Source organism: Rhinolophus hipposideros (assembly GCF_964194185.1).
Source record: "Rhinolophus hipposideros genome assembly, chromosome: 2".
NCBI classification, from domain to species: domain Eukaryota; kingdom Metazoa; phylum Chordata; class Mammalia; order Chiroptera; family Rhinolophidae; genus Rhinolophus; species Rhinolophus hipposideros.
The window spans coordinates 30,222,381-30,241,401 of record NC_138048.1 but is presented as its reverse complement, the minus strand read 5'-3'; the positions used below and the strand labels follow the sequence as shown (position 1 = coordinate 30,241,401).

Here is a 19,021-nt window from a genome sequence, read left to right as displayed (position 1 = left end):
CACCCCACAGCATCCTCCATGAGTAAAAGTGCACAGAGGTGACGCTAGTGGCGCCCTCAGGGCACAGGGATAGGATAGCTTTGCTCAAACCCAGAGATTGTTCTGGGGAAGCTGCGACACAGAGGCTTCTCCAAGGCTTTCTGTCAAGTACAGGGCACCCAGCAGTGTGAAATGTAAAGCCAGGTCACACAGTTTTCATGAGTAAGGTAAGACGATAAAACTAGATGAGCCCTGAGTTTCTTTCCAGGTGAAACATTCCCATACAAAGCCTTCTGGGTCCAAATCCTGTGGGTTTCCCACGACACCTCCCTGACTATAATTTTCTGCTAAAATGCCTCCAGTGGTTCCCACGTCTGTGGAGCACAGTTATAACATCTAGCATCAAAGCATCTATGATGTTTAATGTTCTGGGCTCAAATAAAGATTCCACTTTACCTAGTACCACGTTGGGCACCATACTCCTGGCTTCCAGGCCTGGCAGTAGCTTGCCACTGCTGACCCATCACGTGCCCTCCTGCAATGTGCTTACATCGTGTCCTCTGCGGAGAATGTCCTCCAGCTTATCCGTCCCCTGGCAGAAACCTCCTCCTTCTCCCCGAAGGTGTCCAGTTCCAGTGTTTCCACCCCACTCCCACCCCTGACCTCCACCTTGGGTAGACTCAGACAGAACTACGTTTAGCCCTACATTATCATGTGCAGCCCATTAAAATTAGAATTTTGAGACAAACAAATGAGAAACAAAACCTCATAGACACAGACAATAGTTTAGTGGTTACCAGAGGGTAAGGGGGAAAGGGGTTGGGAGATGAGGGTAAGGCGGATCAAATATATGGTGATGGAAGGAGAACTGACTCTGGGTGGTGAACACACAATGGGATTTATAGATGATGTAATACAGAATTGTACACCTGAAATCTATGTAATTTTACTAACAATTGTCACCCCATTTAAATTTAAAAAAAAAAGAGAGACATAAATCATAGGAACCAGAAGCTAGACCATGATAGGGATAGGTGAAATGACCTTTGTTCCCTGATGTCAGTCCCATGATTATGTTATATTACATAGCAAAAAGAACTTTCCAGATGTAATTAAGTTTACTAATCATTTGACTTTAAGAAAGGGAAAGTACCTGGGGGTGGGGGTGGGGTAACCTAATCACATGAGCCCTTTGAAAGTAGAGAGATTTCTGGACAATTCAAAAGTGAGGAGAAGGTACAGACAACTTGGGAGAAGCTGAGAATGATTCAACTCGAGAAAGATATTCTATTGCTAGCATGGACGATGGAAAGCGTCACACAGAACACATCTGAGAACAACATCTATGAGCTGAGCAGAGCCCCAATTGACAGCCAGCAAGAAAAGAAGGATCTCTGTCCTCTGGCTAAAAGTAACTGAATTATTTCAACAACCTGAATAAGCTTGGAAGGAAATTCTTCCCCAGGCCTCCAGATACATATCTAGTCAAACTGACACATTGATTTTGGCCTAAGCAGAGAACCCATCTGAGCCCATACAGACTTTCAACTTACAGAACTATATTATATAGTGTTGTTTTAAACTGATTAGTTAGTGGTAATTCGTTATGCAGCAGCACACATAAGAGGTTAATTAAACTACTGGGTGTCAGGATGTCTGAACTTAGGTGATAACAATTTGGAAGAGGTATCTTGGAAAGTGAACTGCCTGGCATCTTGAAGAGCTGAGTGAAGATGAAAACTCCCCTGCTTGGATGGAGAACAGGACAGAGAGCCTCAGTTACCTATGAAGCTGTGCTCAGGTACAGCTCATCCTGCTGGGAGATGAAATTGATCACTACAACCAGCTGTATCATTGCCCAGGCAACCCATCTTGTACTTTGAGGATAATTTTTAGATATTCCTGCTTGTCTAACCACACAACCTCTCTGTATAGTCTGATTTTCCTTACATTGCTGAGAGATTTTCTGTGGTCCCTTCTACGTAAGGCCAACTATTCTGTGCACTCTGGCCCAGCCACACTGAACTACCCAAGCATATCACTCTAGCTATTTCCTCACTTTCCTTAATGATCAAAATTTCCCTCTCTACTGGATCATTTCCATTAGAATGAAAACATTGTTAGTTCTTTAATCTAAAAACAAAATAAAGTACATATTTTTTATCTTCTATCATTGTCACGCAGGGTGTTATGTGGGGTCTCTGGTCCCGCTCCCCACATAGGAACGCAGGATATGGTGAGGCCAAAAAGGAATATCCACGGAGTCATAGATAGGGGAGTCATACCGCTATATTCTTGCTGGCGTCTGGGTTGGACATAAAGGAAGCAGGAGCCACATGATCTGCAACCTGCCATCCACTTCTCTGCCAACCAACCAACTTGCTAACTGCAATCTGCACTTGCCAGCCACCATCCGCTGCTAGTGTAACCACAGCAGTTATATTAGTGGCCAATGGCTCACTGGTTACAGCTGATGGTCAAATAGCCACAGCTGATGGCCATCTTATCACAGTTGATGGCCATTTACTACCCGAGTGAGCACCTTTCCACGTGAGGCCAAGAGCCTGGAAACTGCACTCCTGGCTCTGTCCCCACAATCATCCTGTAGCTATCATGCATTTCTCTACTCACTCCCCTTAGAGCAAACCTTCTTGAACAAGTGGTTGATAACTTATTCTCTTCAAATTCTCTTATTTCATTCTCTTCAACTCATTTTAAACAAAAATTTGCCCCACCACTCTTTCTGAGGTCATCAATCACTTGTATAATGATAAATCCAACAGCCATTCTCAGCATTCACCTTACCTGGTCTATCAGTAGCATCTAACACAGGTGATAAAGTGTTCTCCTCTTATCTCACTACCCACTTATTTTGAGCCACCTTGATATATTTTCTTTTTATCTGCTCAACATCCAAATATTACAGTATTTCAATCTCATCACCTCCCCCACCCGAAAACCTTGTGTAAATATCAGTAAAGGTAATGGAGAAATAAAACAAGAAAAGAGGAAAATGTAAAAAAAAAATAATAATAAAAAAAATAGAATTTTGATGTGTGCCCCTCCTACAGAACTGAGTGTTTGACGAACAGGGATGGAGCCACATGTTATTTTATCTGTACAGCACCAAGACCTCATGCAGTGGGTGGCATATTTGGGGCACTCAGAAAATAACGGGGGTGCCAAAAATGTGTACAAGTGGACACTTCGGTCAATGTTGCTCAAGCAGTAGTTCGCCGTAATCAGAAATGTCTGGACACTGACCACTTTGAGCACCTCTTGTAATTACAGAAGTCAAAAGTGACTTGTATTCACCTTTTGTTATCCGCACATGTTGAGTATTACAATTTTAATATTTTTTTTCCTTTCTTAAAAAGTGTATACATTTCTTTGGCACCCTCGGTATCTGCTGACGTGAATTGAAAATTGTGTGCTTATAGATGTGTTCACCTGTCCTGGAGCCTACTGAGGCAAGATTTGAGTTGAAATATTAAACAGCTTCTCTGCTGATACAACATTTCTTTATAAGATGTGCAATTAGAAAGGACAGTAAGACCAGAATGAACAAATATTTTTAAAGAGGAAAAGGGCTCAGAGGGGATAAGGGTTTCTAACTCATATATTTTCCTGTTCACAAAGAAACTTTCTAGCCCAGGAGAAAAACACAGGTCCAATTTGACACATTGCTAGAATTATTCTTTCTTTTTTCTCTGGTTTTCAGAGAACCACTGCCCACGTGGGAAAATAATATGGAGTCAAAAGTGAAGAGAGCTGTGCAATGATAGATATCAACAAGCGATGATAGCTATGCCAAGAGAAAAGCATTACATAATGACATCAAAATAGGACACTTGAGGGATGTCTCAGAGCTTAAACAGCTGTCACCTGGTATTTTGGCATTCTTGTATATGAAGAAATAGCCTCTGGAAACCGAAGAGTACAAATTATTTGCAACAAGATTCTGAGGTCAACAATATCCTTTTATTCCATGTCTCTCCCTCCCCCCACCTTGCTCTCTTCCCCTCACCCTTGAAGTTAAACTGCTAGTATCACTTTCACTTTAGAAAAATATGAAACCCTAAAATATGTATAATTCCAAAACATTGTTTACAGGTGGGTTTCAAAGGAAGAGACAGACACCCCTCCTTATACCAGGTTTTCCTAAACAGAGTTGTTTACTTGGAGATACTTTTCTATTTTGTGGATTAGCCAGACCTTTCATTTTTATGTATAGGGCATTAAGTCCATCCTTAGGGAACATGAAGGAGAAGATAATACATGAAATTTAAATTTGTCTATTTTGCTAGTGGTGAAATGTCTGTTAGGAAAAAAGTTTAAAACCCTGGAATGTAAAAGTGGCTGATAGGCTCTCAACTGTGTGTTTTTTCTTATTTCTTTACCTTCTAGCTCACTGAGGTGCTGTTCCAAAATCACTTCACTCTAGGGTTGCTTCTTTCCTTAGCCCATTGGTCAAAGTGGTCAGTGATGCTTCTTCCAGTCAATATACAGTTATTGTGCCCTGGTGTGTGCTAGGGGCTGGGCTGCAATGTTAGGGGGTGCGGCCTGCACTCCAGGAACTCCCAGTTTAGTGTGGGAGAGAGACAAGTACGCTGGCAACTGCAATTGCTGTGAGATTCAGGGTGAGATGCAATTAAGCTCTGGGTGACTTGGGAGTATCACAGAGGAACATAATCCACCCAGGGTGGGGAGAGGACAGTGGGAAATATGGGATCTGGAATTTGGTTCCAGAAAAAGTGAGGTGTGCCCAGGGAGAACTATCTGATGTTCAGTGTTCCAGCTCTGCTACAAGGACCCCATGTTTCGTTTTACAATTTTTTACAATTCACTGAAACAAACCAACCAACAAAGGACAAAGTAGTTTAAACTTCAATTTTTGAGAACTAGTACTACACATCTCTTTCAACACCTTCCAGACATCTGCAGTAATAACTGTTAGTAAGGGTCAAGCAAAAAACACAGGGTTAGGATTTCCTGGATCATTTTCAAGTTATCAATCGACAGATTCACAGAATGTTAATGCTCACACAGCACTAAGCTCTAAGATAGGATCTTTTTCAGTGCAAAACCTTTACAGACGAGGAAACTACAGCTCTGAGTCAATGAAAAAATGACCATTAAAAGATTAGGACTATTTTTTCCTCGTATTTCCCTTCTTTACTTGGTTGCTTGGTAGCCCGTGAGTAGGTGGGAATATGAACCTTTAGAGAATCTGTTCCCTTTCCTTGAGGGATTAGGGCTGATGGGGCTGAACAGGCTGTAAGGACTGAGAAAGTAGCTGAAGGGTGGGAAGGCTGGTTACACACAGGGGCAATGAGCAAAGAAGTAAGTAGTTTGAGGATAACCGAAACCACTGCTGGGGATAGGAGTCACAAACGTGGAAAAGGTAAAAGCTAGAATGCTCCTATGGTATTAGATTGGAACTGGAACTATCAATATGCTTTCATGGTGTTAAATACAGATGGAGCAATAGATATGACTGTATGTGTGTGGTGTGTGTGGGGTGTGTGTGTGGGGTGTGTGTGTGTGGTGTGTGTGTCTGTGTGGTGTGTGTGGTGTGTGTATGTGTGTGTGGTGTGTGTCGGGTATGTGGTGTGTGTGTGTGGTGTGTGTGGTGTGTGTGTCTGTGTGGTGTGTGTGGTGTGTGTGGTGTGTGTATGTGTGTGTGGTGTGTGTCGGGTATGTGGTGTGTGTGTGTGGTGTGTGTGTGTGTGTGTATTTCCTAGTTCCTCTGGTTTTGAGAGCCTACTAGCAATGGGCATATTGTAGCTCAGTGAGCACACTCAATGCCCAGATCTTGGTTTCCATACACTATTTTCCATAACCCATTCAGGTCTCCTTGAAGAAGTCGCTAATTCCAGGGCTGGGTAGAGAAAATCTAAGACCCACATGGAATATTTTCTTGTGCCAGAAATTAACAAAGTACTCAGAAAATGATGAGGATTTGTCAAAAGAACAGCTTGAAGGCGCTCCACTGGCCAAATCTGAGATCATTTAGGCGTGAAAATAATGATATCAATGGATTATAAATCACTGATTAAAACAGGAATCCATAAGTGCATATTGATATAAATAAATCCAAAAATAAACAGGGGAGAAAGGAAATCTCTTCCTTATAGTAGAAAGTTTATTTAAGAGCAATATATTTACATGGTCTCAAAGTATCTTCCCACGAAGTATTTATCAATTGCAAAGGGGAAGTCTGTAACTTTACAGTGGAGAAGTCTGGCAGATACCACCTGAACCGAGCAGGGCTGGTACAAACCAACTTCAGTTATATCTCCTGATAGGATTAACTAAAGAGAAGATAGCATTGCTTCTATAGTCTTCCTGCCCCTAAGATGCACAGACTCAGTCTTGTTATGAGGAAACATCACACAAAGCTAAACTGTAGAACGTTTTACAAAATGTACTCTTCCAAAATGTCAAGTCACAAAAGACAAGGAAAGACTGTAGAACTGTTTAAGATTAAAGGACAACCATGACAACTAAATGTAACATATAATTCTGGACCAAAGGGAAAAAAACTATTTTTCCCTCTGTAAAGGGTATTATTGAGACATTTGGTGAAAAGTTTAATGGGAACTATGAATTAGAAAGCAATATTGTTATCAATGTTAATTTACTGAATTTGTTATGCTGTAGTTACATATAAGACTGCACTTATCTTTTAGAATAATAACGTATAAATATATAAATTGACTCAGAAAAATATACACACACATATACAAACACAAGGAGGTAGGGGAAGGGGGAGATTGAGAGAAGAGGCGAGGGGAAGGGAAGAAGGAAAGGGAGGAAGCAAAACTGGTAAAATGTTAAAAATTGGAGAACCTGAGTGAAAAGTATAGGGGAACTCTTTGTTATTCTTGTATCTTTGTTGTAAATTTGTAATTATTTCAATGGTAAGGGTTAAAAATAAAGAGCATAGGTTATGGTATGATTCAGATCCAGTTCTGAATTCCCAGTCTGATACTTATCATCCAGGAGGCTCTGGGGAAATTATTTAATTATTCTGAGCTTTGGTTTTCTTATGTCATCACCACTATAGGACTAATTTAAAGGGATGCTGTGAGATTAAATAAGATAATGCACAGACTGAGCATCTGGCTGGTGGTGGGTTTGTCTGATACAGAACACGATACCAACGGGTGACGCCATCCGTACTTGCTGAAGAAACGAAATGCTCCTTCTTCCTGCCCCACTCGCTCCAAATGGAACAAGTGGTACCACTTAGAGAATATTAGGGTCTTCAAATTTTAGCAATCTAAGGTACGAGATTTAACGCCGAAGAACACAAAACAAAAGAACTTGAATAATAATAATACACACCACCACACATTTGGATGTTGCTCTAAAGTGTCCTCAGTACTCTGTACTCATGTCTCATGTGACACTGAAGGGAACAGGCAGGCATTCAAGTGAAAGTTCAACACAGTGTTAATAATAGCGAATCTCTCCAGTGCCTTGGGTTCTGACTGTCAAAGAGGTCATGCCCTTGCTACTTAAACCTCAAACAAGGCTTGCATAGGTTCATGGTTGTAGGGTACAAAATGAGTGAGGTGCAACGTAATGTCCATCTGGGCATCTGTTCTTTTAATGCTGGCACTGCTTTTTGTGGTTCTCAGTGTATTTGGGGCAGTGACGGGGCAGAGAAGGGGACCCAGGTTTTGCCTGGGAGGTTTCTTTTCTCAGCCAAGATGTGCGCGTGAATCTGCAATTACCCAAGAGAGTGTTTCAGAGCTGCCTGCCAGAGAGTGGTGTCTTCTAATCTGGAGAGCAGCTGCTGGGCACAGACAGACAAACACACACACACACACACACGCTCACAGAGCCTATACCTGCCTCTACTTGTCTGCTCCGGGCAGATGGCTCCTGGCTTTTGGGTCGCCTCATCCGGCAGCCAGTCCAGTTAGGCCCTTTCTTCTGTGGAGACTGGCAAGCTCAGGGTGAACGATTCTGAAAGGCTGCCTGTCTTCAGAGCATGAAGGACGCTGCCCTGAGAGTGAAGCGGGTTATATTTAGTGTTTGGGCCCCATCGGTGTTGGGCTCCCCACTGCCTCTCCTTTGGAGAACTGTCAGTGGCCCCTGGTTGCAGACTCTCTGTGGCTTTGAAGCTCACAGAACAAAAACTGAGAGAGTGTCCAAAAAGAAAAGAAGAAAACATTGGTGTTGGTCCCTGGATTCCACTGTTGGATTTTGGTGGGGATGAGAGAGGGCTACCGGGCGTGATCAAGCAAAGGCGCCTGCACAGTAAGGTAAGCGTCCCTACGGCTGCTGATAAGCTTTGGGGAGGTTAGTGTGTTATCCAGCCTCCGGGAATTGCCAACACTGCTCTCCAGGAGCAGGATCTCCTGGATATTATGCAAGGGGATGCTGTATTCTCAGGTATGATTAAGAGCTGATGATGATGATGATGAATTTAGGCTAATATGAGTAAGAGCTGTTTGCAAAACAGAGGAACTGTCCTGACAGTAGGTAAGGTTTGCTGAATTGGTACGCATAAAAGAAAACCAAAATGAAAATTTAAACTGTTGTTCTCCTAAGGTCAAAAATTTTAAAAATGGTTTGTACAAAATGACTGTCCTTGTTAAGAGCTTAATTTTGTAAGCTGATGTGAATGGTCAATACATAATTTCAAAACCATCACGATGTGATGAGAATAGAGAATTATACTGGATAGGCTAGATGGGAGAGAAAGAATTCTCTTTTCACGGGAAGACAGAAGAAACTAGCATCTTAAAATGGGAAGTAGATTGCATTCTTTTTTCTTTATTTTTGTTCATATTTCTTTGATGCTAAGATTTGATGAATGGGAGCCAGAGAACAGAAGCAGATTTTTGAGCAGGGTTTTGGAAGGTCTTGGGGATTACCTATTACCGCAAAAAACATGATTCGATATCCACTGCACATCACATCTCAGTGTCAATAGGAAATGGTGCTGGACTGCTGCCAAGTGATACCAGAGAAAGTTCTGCTCACTGTACTTGCTCAACGGGAATATTCGTCAATGTTTACGGTGACTGCATAATTTTGAATATAGGAGATCCATTCAACAAAGAATTGACATACTAAAAGCTTGACATACTCAATCATTCCTATTTCTCTTCATAATGGCAGATGATCACATATCTTTTTTTTTTCAATATCTGCGCAAGTCTCAGGAAGGATTACAAGCTGTGCAATACATACATTGTTTTACTACACTCACCATATTCCACGAGTGCATTCCGTTTGTATAAAAGAGGGCATGGCTTATCGTACTACTGGAGAGAACTCTTTCAAATTATGGCAATGTTTCTCTAGCTGCAAGTAAAGATGCTTTTCCTATGATGACACTTTCCAATATATAGGCATACCTCATTTTATGGTGTTTTGCTTTATTGCACTTCACAGATGTGTTTTTTTTAAAAACTCCACCAGCAAAGCGATTACAATTTGCTTTAGTACGATAGTCAATTTACTGCAGTGTCTGGAACTGAACCTACAATCTCTCTGAGGTGTGCCTGCATCAATCTTCTACCCCTCAAAAGTAAATATTCCCAGTAAATATATCTCTACAGTTACTAGTTGACACTGTTATGAAGCTCCCATTGTATTAATGAAAAATCAGCATAAGTACTTAAAGAGCTGTTTGTTACTGCAAATTTCTAAAGGCAGCAATGATATTCATGGGCTATATCCACTTCTTTAAAACAAATATGTAGGGCAACTGAGACACGTCTACTCTGATGAGAATTTTTCACGCACTTTCCCAAAGCAAAGTGCATTTCGGTTCTTATCATAACCAATGCAAAAATACTCTGCAAAGATTCTGGGACAAAGGAAAGTATTGATTATAAACAAAGAAGAGCCATTTTCAAAAAAGAGTTTAGTTTCCATTAAAGTTCATGTGTATTTAATTGTATTTTTTGCTTAAACTGTGATTGAAGTAAAGAATTTATTAGCTAAGGATTGGTCTTAGGTAGTGGCATTGTCACTGGAGATGGAACTACTTTATTGTGGCTTGAAAATGACGGTGTGTTTGATAGAACACTATTGTAAAAGACTGACGTTCCAAGTTGCCAAGAGTTGGGGAGGTCCAAGGATGAGAAAAAAGTAATAAAAGTAGAGGGGCCTGTATTTTTTTCTTCAGAATAGAGTCCACATTATTCTTTGTCTTAACTTAAAGGAAAATTTTCATTACCACTGAACTACATGCTTTGCTTCTTCAACACGTTGCATTAAAAAACATTTAAAGAAAAAAATGTTAATTGCTTTTATTTGTTTTAGGATGGAATTTCTGACCACCAGCATTTAATAACCATTTATGCTGAGCACAAATAGGTTTTTTTTTTGTTTCATTATAATTAGGGGAGATACTTATACAACGAAGGGCTTCATTTGCTTGCTCCCTTGCTCATGCATTCAGCAAATACTTCCGAGTGCTTCCTACATTCTGGGTTCTAGGGGTATAGATGTGAATGACGTAAATGCTTTCCACATGCCCTGAGTGTAGGGACCTTCACAGAGGGGCCGACGACTAGTGGTCTGAACCTGTATATTGCTCATGTTGTTTGCCATGGGAAGGATTTTCTCCCTCATTTCTGATTAAGATAAAAGTTAAGAACCAGAAATAAAAATGTTGTTCCTACTTGATAAAGGTTATTTAATGTCTGCAAGCTATGGAGACAATTCCAGAGATCAAATAGTCAAGTCCTCAGGTTGGCATATATGTGCTAGTGCAACTACCTGAGCCTTCTTTGAGGGATGTGGACATTTTTGGCTGTTCTAAACTGCAGAAGTTAGACAAAAAGCTCACAAACTGATAGTTGCTCTTTCAGAATTGGGTCATGGAGGAAGATCCCAAGGAAGACGTTAGGACAAAATATGTACTATAGTCTCATTGCTGTCTGGGGTTCAAATGTGATGGAAGTTCAAGATGTTTTTGTCTAATCTGTCTGACTGGAGGCTACATCTGAAAAGAGTGGCCATACTCTATGGGTTGAGGAGGCTTTTTATGATGGCATTAATCACAACAATGATGTCACTTTATACCTATGAAGTGTTTTACGTTGTTTATAGAATTCCAGCATCAGTCACTCACTTGATCTTTGGGTGACCCTGCGGGATAGGAGAGGCGGGTGTTACTCCCTGTTTAGCAAGTGGAAACGCTAGGTTTTAGACGTTTAAGGGACTAGCCCAGCTTAGTTTCTCTCTAATGCAGTCTCATTAAGTAATTTCTCAAATGAAAGACTAGGAAACATTCAACATGAGTACTCACAGCCCCGACCTACTGTTTGAAGGTGGATGAAGCCAAGGGGGAGACTATGCCTCTAGGGAGAGTTTAAGGCCTTCCCCACACCCCGTCCTCTTCCTGCCTCCATTTCCCTTCTATGTACTCACCCCTCAGTTCTTTCCTCTGGCCCTCGAAAAATCAGTTTAGTTGCTAAAAGAAGAAACATGAGCTACTGCCTTTTCCTTCCTCTTCAGGACAGAGGCAGTATAGTATATTAGTATATTCATCTACATGTGAATGCACATGGAATTTTAAACCGCTGCTTAGTACCACCAGCCTGGAAACATAGCACCCGGTTTCATCAGATCAGACCCATTGCCTATCCAGTCCAGATCCTGCTTCTGGTGGAAGCATACGTGGGCCCTGGAGAAAAACAGTTTATCATGCGTAAAAGACAACATCACAGAAAAAAATGATCTACATGGATACATGGTAAACCTGGTTAACTGAGAGCACTATTGAGATAGGCAGAGTGGAACAGGACAGTTTTAAGTGAATGAGGAAGGCCTTTTTGGTGGATTCTGAGAGTACACTGGTCTTCTGGTAACTAAGCTACTGAGGGCCACAGTGTGTGGGAGGCCAGACATAGCTGGTATCGTCGGTTACTAGCTATGACCAATCAAATGCACAAGGCCTCACGTCTTTCTTACATTTTTCCTGGAATCTATTCTGTACCTATTTGAAGTCTGCTGTAATTGTTGCGAGGCTTTTAGCTACTTTTCTCTCATTTTGGTGGCTTGGAATGAATATTGTAGATCTTCATGATGAGTCTAGGGACAACCCCTTGTGTAGGAGAGCGGAATTCAGGGGAGGACAGCAAGGTGGACAAAGCAGAGGCCGCACCTGGGCTTCTCTTGGAGCTGGTGCTCCTGGCCCTGCGACGAGGAGACAAGAGGCAGCTGCCTCTGAGCCACAGTGTTAAACTGCCAGGTTGTGACTAGGGGCACCAGCATCTTGGTTTTCAGCTGCTCTGAACATCTTCACATGAAGCTATTTTAAGGACCTTTGCATTTGATCAGGGAGCATGTGGGGTAAGCCCGGTGTTTTCCATTTCAGTTTTTGATCCTAAGCAGGTGCAGCGAGTAGTCCAGAATGTAAAAACTTACCATTGTATATCACCCAAACCAATGCAAAAATAACTATATTGGTGGGGAGCGGGGAGTCTGTTATTGAGATGGAGACTTGTTTCTTAAATAAAATGAAAAGTTTTTAGGACTTGAATTGAAAACAAAAATCACTGACTTTTTCCATCATAATTTTTGTTTGGCAACTTTTAGTTAAAAATAGGAAAGAATAAGTAAAACCATTTGGCTAGAGTTAGAAAAAAAATGTAACTAGTTGTGCTAAGGTCTATTAATGTCGCTGTATTGTACTTATTATGCTTGGAATATTCCTGACAAGGATACCACTGCACATTAGGGGCATTTAGGATTGTCTGACAATATCAAACCGTGATTTCCCTCTTGAACTTTGACCATTAGAGAAAGATATCCTCTAAGACTCATCCCACTCCCTGAAGGTACACAGAGTTGAAAGGAAAGCCTGTATAGAACAAAAATCCCTTTAAAAATGCTTTCAATTACGTATTCGCAAATTCCTCCAAAATTTATATAGATCTTCATGTCTGTTGAAACCATCACGACACACTCATGCATCTGAACCAGAGTTATCCATTCTTAGTTTAAAGGTTATGTCTGTACGGTTTAGGGGTGGACTACAAAGGGGTGAGAGGGAATGTTTGGGGTGATGGAACTGCTCTAGGTCCTGACTGTAATTGTAGATACATGACTGTATTAGTGATCAACATTTGCAGAATTTTGCATTATAAAGAGTGAATTGAACTGCATGTAAATCATAAATTAAGAAAATAAATGCAAAATAGATGTTAAGAATCACCATCTGTTTGGCTCTACATTGGAAGCTTTCCACAGCACATTCTGCTTTCATGTTGACGGACTGGAGCTCTGACACAGATTTTCAGTGGGAAAAAATAAAAATAAAGAAATTTTAGGGCACTGAAATAAACAAGGGAAAAAGCATCCTTGACAAATAACTGGTATAGTCAACTCCCCTCATTTTACAATGAAGAACTGAAGCCTGCCAAAGTTTTCCCAAAGTCTCAGAACTAGTTAGTGGCAGAGAAAGATACCTGTTTTTCTAGAAATAGTTAAAAAGGATCAACCTACAGAAATTCAACCCTCTACTGTGGTGCAATGATGACTGTCAAAACTGCATTGTCTAATGAAAACAGTCATGGGGCAAAAACTATGCAAAAAAACTTCAAGTAGCTACCTTCCAAATGTTGTGTTGAGAAACTGGCCCAAGGCTGCTGGCGTCTGGCAAATACACAATTACAAGGGGAAATCAGCTGATTCTAGTAGTCAGTAGACATTATGGCATGCATGGTGTCTGTCAAAAACAAGAGTCACTCCCGCTGCCACCACTACTACAGCCCGTACTCACTATGGGGGGAGTATCATAAAAGATGACCTTGGTCATGTCTGGAAGGGGCATACGTTTAATCATTTGTTTACTTATTTATGTAACAAACAAATGCCAGGCACTTTTCTGGGTCCTACAATCCAATGTGGATCTTGGGATCATAACAGTACAGCCTCTAGATAAAGAGCAATGCTCAACCACCAGAATAGAGCAACGGCTGTTTGCATATAGTAATCAAACAAAATCCCAGTTAGAAATAAACTAATAAATGAATGTGTTCATTGTAACGTATAATGCCTAAGAGCATGAATTTTCCCAAACGGCATCCTGGGTTCTAATTCCAGTTCTGTGTGTTCTTCAACAAGTTACTTAACCTCTCAAAGCCTTAAGTTTCCAGAAACATAAAATGAAGATAACAATTGTACTTGCCTTGTTGGGAGCAATAAATGAGAACTACAAAGTGTTAAGTACAGTTAGTGGCACACAAGTGCTCAATAATCGGGAGCTATTATTATCATTATTATTAATACAGAAAACTCCCACCGTGGCGTTAGAGATTGGGTCTAATACAATTCAGCCTTGAAAACGTCGTGTACTAGGTTCTTCTGAGAAGGTGATCAATACCTCAAGGCCCAGAACACACAGACACAAACCTTTGGATCAGTTGGCTCAAATTAAGAAGCCTAGGGCTGGAAACATCATACAGAAACCGAGGGAACTGGCATTTGAATGTTGTGTTTTCTATGGGACTCTAAGAACCACTCCTAGAGACACTACATGCCCACACATAGGTATGAATTTAAAATGCCAAATTTTGTGGTTTTGGCACTTAGAAACCCCCCAGAAACTTGATTATTAAAAGCAAACCATAAATTTCCTTGATCTATGTTAGAACAGAAATACCCCTTTTCCTGCTCTGAGATCCTCTAGCTGTAAGAAAGTGATTTCCTTCCTTCCTTCCTTCCTTCCTTCCTTCCTTCCTTCCTTCCTTCCTTCCTTCCTTCCTTCCTTCCTTCCTTCCTTCCTTCCTTCCTTCCTTCCTTCCTTCCTTCCTTCCTTCCTTCCTTCCTTCCTTCCTTCCTTCCTTCATCTTGCTCTCTCCTGCCATAAAATTTAAATCACGTAATGGAAGTTCTACCTTCAAAATGTTATAATTTATGGGTGCACAGCCCAGAGGATTCTGAGGAGACAATGAAATTCCTAAATGTGTGCAAATCATTTCAGAATGGGAACCAGCTCTTCCTGTGTAGCAGTAATTATTTATATAATACTACCTTGAGAGAATGTTAATAGTACAGCATTAAAACTACTCCTTTCAAAACAATGCACTTCTACAGGGTTTTGTTTGTTCTTTCCTAATTTGGAAAGACAGCACGGTACACAAAATAGCAAGTTTTATTATCTTAGTGTTAAGTGGTTGGGTCAGGTTTCAGAAAGACTGAACTGATGTTTTAAATACCCACCAAATGTGTGGAAGGAATGTTCCAGTTCAAACTATGACACAGTTGTGGATCCATTGCTCTTAAAGTAAGCAAAGTGACCAGAAAATTCCACTACCAACAAAGTACCCAAAGAGGCCTACTGAAGGGACAAAAACTTCAGTTTACCTCAAACTTAAATATACTTAGTAATTTTCCCAGATGGTATCATGAAGTTGCAATCATGACCTAAATAATCTAGTTATTTCGGCACGTAATTCTGTTATTATGTTCTCATCCACATCTGGATAGTTCATTTGTACAAGGCAATTTCAGTTGAAAAGAGAACTTCAAAGGTCCAGCTAGGTCTAGTGGAACTAATCTGTATATAAACAGGGATTTTTTCTTTTTAACAGTATGGAAGAACATAAAGATTTGCACCTGTACTTGCAGCACTAAAACAGTAGTTCCGTTTAACTGGTAGCTACAAATTTACATCTCTTGGCTGTGTCACAAAATCCACAAGTATTTAATGCTTTCAGAGTTAGATCAGATACATGTTAGTGGCAAAATGCCAGTCGCCATTCTAATGGGGCTTTTGCATTTCTACCTTTTGCCTTACTGATCAGAAAACATTTTTCTTAGTTTCCTTTAGCACATTTCAGCTACCGTATTAATTTTCAGTATCTTATTAATTTTCATACCTCAGTATCTGGGGGGGGGTTGGTTCCAGGACCCCCGAGGATACCAAAATCCGCGGGGTGCTCAAGCCCCTTATATAAAATGGCGTTATTTGCATACAACCTACACATATCCTCTCATATACTTTAAATCATCTCTAGATTACTTATAATACTTAAAACAGTGCAAATACTATATAAATAGTTATTATACTGCACTGTTTAGGGAATAACGACAAGGAGAAAAGTCTGTATGTGTTTAGTACAGCTGCAACCATCCTAGGCCTAACTACAATACTGTATTTCCCTGAAAATAAGATGGGGTCTTATACCGTATTTCCCCAAAAATAAGACCGGATTTTAATATTAATTTTTGCTCCAGAAGACGCATTAGGGCATATTTTCAGTGGATGCCTTATTGTTTCATGTACAACAATCTACATTTATTCAAATACAGTCATGTCTTCTTCTGGAATATCGTCATAATGTACTAAATGTGTCCATCTGGCTGATGATCTTAACGGGGCCTATTTTCAGGGAAACACAGTAGTCCCTGTCAGCAACAACATAACATTTTTTCCCGAATATTTTCGATAGGTTTTTTTCTTTTTTAAGCAGCAAAATAACCTCTGGTATTTAATTTTCCAAATGGGAAAACATACTACAGGGATCAGAGTACCGTCATGGGATTCGTGGAACAACCAGTCAGACACCACATGAGTGAATCAGGTGGGGTTTCACGCATGGGAAGGGTTCCAAAGGAAGCTTAGAGTCTCAGCAGGAAGGTGAGCAGACTGCGCGAGCACAGGCGAGGCGGCAAGCTTCTGGGTCTGAAAGCCCCTACCAGGAAAACACAGTCGTAGATGATAACGCCCCTGCACGGAGGCAGATCTCCTTTTTCAACTGAGAATCATTCTCCAGTTCTCAACTGTTGTTTGGGTAAAGAACAAAATCGGGCTACTTGGGGTAGTCCTTCACTGGAGGCTCTCGATCCTCTGCCACCTTTTCCCACTATCTCTACTAGAGTCTTTCTTGCTCCAGAGGTCTTACTGGACCTCTGTGTACAGTAAGAGGTCTTACTGTGTATCCAGAGGTCTTATGTGTATCTTGCATAATCCTGAGGTTAATATATCTGGGTCATTGGAACAGATCCAGATTAGCCAACATGCAAAATGGGTGCAGCCTAGGCTGGCCTGGGGGAGGACTGAGCTTCCAGAGTGTGACATCAGCTGCAATTGTACGCCTCGCGGGGTATTCCACAGTTGGGAAGCTTACACTTCTGCGTGTAATGGTATCCTGACTGTACCAACTTGTGTCTGTGTTTTTTTGAGGATTCAACCCCTTCTGATTTACTGAAGTATCTAGGTCTGATTGTTCCGTCAATCCCAGCCTACCACTGACAGTAATTTCATATTTTGTGCATGTCTTATGCATAGCACACATAGATATTTTCTCATCAAAACCCCTCGAGGGTATATTCTAACTGACCTGATTTCTAGACTCCTGAGCACAACTCTGTCCAAACTAATAAAATAAGTCTGATGGTGAGAAGCTAGTGAAATGAATGACTTCCAGGATGGGTTTTAAGTGAGAAAGAGTGAGAAGGGAAAGCTCATTGATAAAAAGGGTTTTGTTTGGTGTACAGAGAGATTACAAGCCACTTTCAAAAGCTTAATTGCATCCCAGGAGGTTGAAAACCTGAGTCTGAGGTATGTCATGTGGAGAAGAGAGAGTAAGAATGGGCTTCTGAAAAGGGAACTAATCTTCTGAAATATCTCCTGGGATGGCATCTCCTTGATTTAGCAGTTGTTTTTCATTTCTACTTCCCCAACTACCTTTGTGTAAGGATTAATGGCCTTCCCTCAGCCCATTAACTTGGACTGCCATTAATCTCCAGGAAATACCTTGTCAGTACTGTTTAAAGGGTACATAAGAAATGCTGTGTATCAAGTTAAAAATGGTTACTCTCACAGCCATTTAACTACCCTTTTCAGTGATTACTGAGTCTTTCTGGAATTCCCATTTGCCTCATTAGTTAACATTTTAATCACAGTCTTACTTGTAGGCTATGAAGTTGTTAGACAGGAACTCTAACTGATTTAAAGAAAAAAACAAAAACAAAAACAAACCAACCTTCCTGTAGGGTAAAGTGAGTTTTCAGAAACATGTGTCAAAAAGGATGTTACTAGTCTAAATTCCAATAATTTGTATGTGTTACACATATTTGGAAATTGAATGCTGCCGCCCTCAAGTCAGTATTATTGGTCAGCTTCAATTACAGGCTAATTCATTTTTAACCTTTGGTAGGAGAATACATTATCTACTAAAACAGCTTTGTAAATAGGCTAGAAAAATTGATATAGGCATAAATATTTGTATGCTGTCAGAGGAATGTTTATGAGATGTAAACAATACTTCTTGTTAAGGGTTCTTATAAATACTCTGTCCAAGACAAGGCTAAAAGAACACTAACTATAGCTAACTACAGTGGAAGAAATAACTCATAAATCAAGTTTCTCATGAGGAGAAAGTCAGATAACGGCAGATATTTTACTATTTACTAACGTGATTAGATTGAAAGCACAGGTGAGGTTTTGGCTGTAACACAGACATGACTACAGAGGTAAAAAATATGGAAGGAAAGAAATAGGGATGGCAATGGCTGGGCAGTGAACCAGCTCCAATAAAAACGGTGGTTCTCGACTCTCTCTGGGGTAAGGGAACACAACAAAGGTGATTGTTTTCAGCCCCACTTTTCCTGAATTTCTCTTCTACTTGAGGAGCATTAACAAGCTAAGGGCATTGGTGTAAATCACCAACCCCCCAGGGCTAAACTCACTGCCTCTCTGGCAAAACGGAAAGAGTCCTCAACCCTAAACTTGGGATTCCCAGGTTTTTCAAAAGCAGGTTTGGTCAGCCAGCTCGGCACTCGCTTCTTCTCTGCCTTGGTCACTGTTCTCTGGGTTTTGAGAAGATGGGTCTGTGCTCTAAGTCATTGTCCTTTAAACAAAGTGGTGAACGGCTAACAGTTTTGTTTAAACGTTTGTAAAAGTGGTAATCACACAGCTACATCTCTCTGGGTATCTCAAACAAAATGTAGTTCAAATTCCTTGTTAAAAAAAAAAGAAAAAGAAGCTCAGAGTTCTTGAATAAACAAAGCCAACCGATACGGTTAACAGGCTTTGGGTGACCACAGCTATGTCATC

General features: G+C 40.7%; 2 protein-coding genes across 7 annotated transcripts in view; one reads left to right on the top strand and one right to left on the bottom strand.

Annotated features, from left to right (window-relative positions):
* CMSS1 (cms1 ribosomal small subunit homolog) overlaps positions 1-19,021 on the bottom strand; it is a 339,619-nt gene that overhangs the window by 59,445 nt on the left and 261,153 nt on the right. Inside the window, exon 1 of one of the 6 annotated variants that reach the window (XM_081076471.1) lies at positions 7,839-7,993. The exons of 4 other annotated variants lie outside the window; for them this stretch is intronic. In XM_081076471.1, coding sequence (XP_080932597.1) covers positions 7,839-7,893 — 55 coding nt within the window. In that variant the 5' untranslated portion in view covers positions 7,894-7,993. Of the gene's footprint in view, positions 1-7,838; positions 7,994-19,021 lie in introns of those variants that run through there. One more of the 6 variants, XM_081076473.1, reaches the window with a different exon arrangement.
* The window catches only part of FILIP1L (filamin A interacting protein 1 like), a 264,654-nt gene continuing 253,165 nt past the window's right edge, over positions 7,533-19,021 (top strand). The window contains exon 1 of the mRNA XM_081076462.1: positions 7,533-8,255. The gene's annotated coding sequence lies outside the window, so the exon portion shown is untranslated. The remainder of the gene's footprint in view (positions 8,256-19,021) is intronic.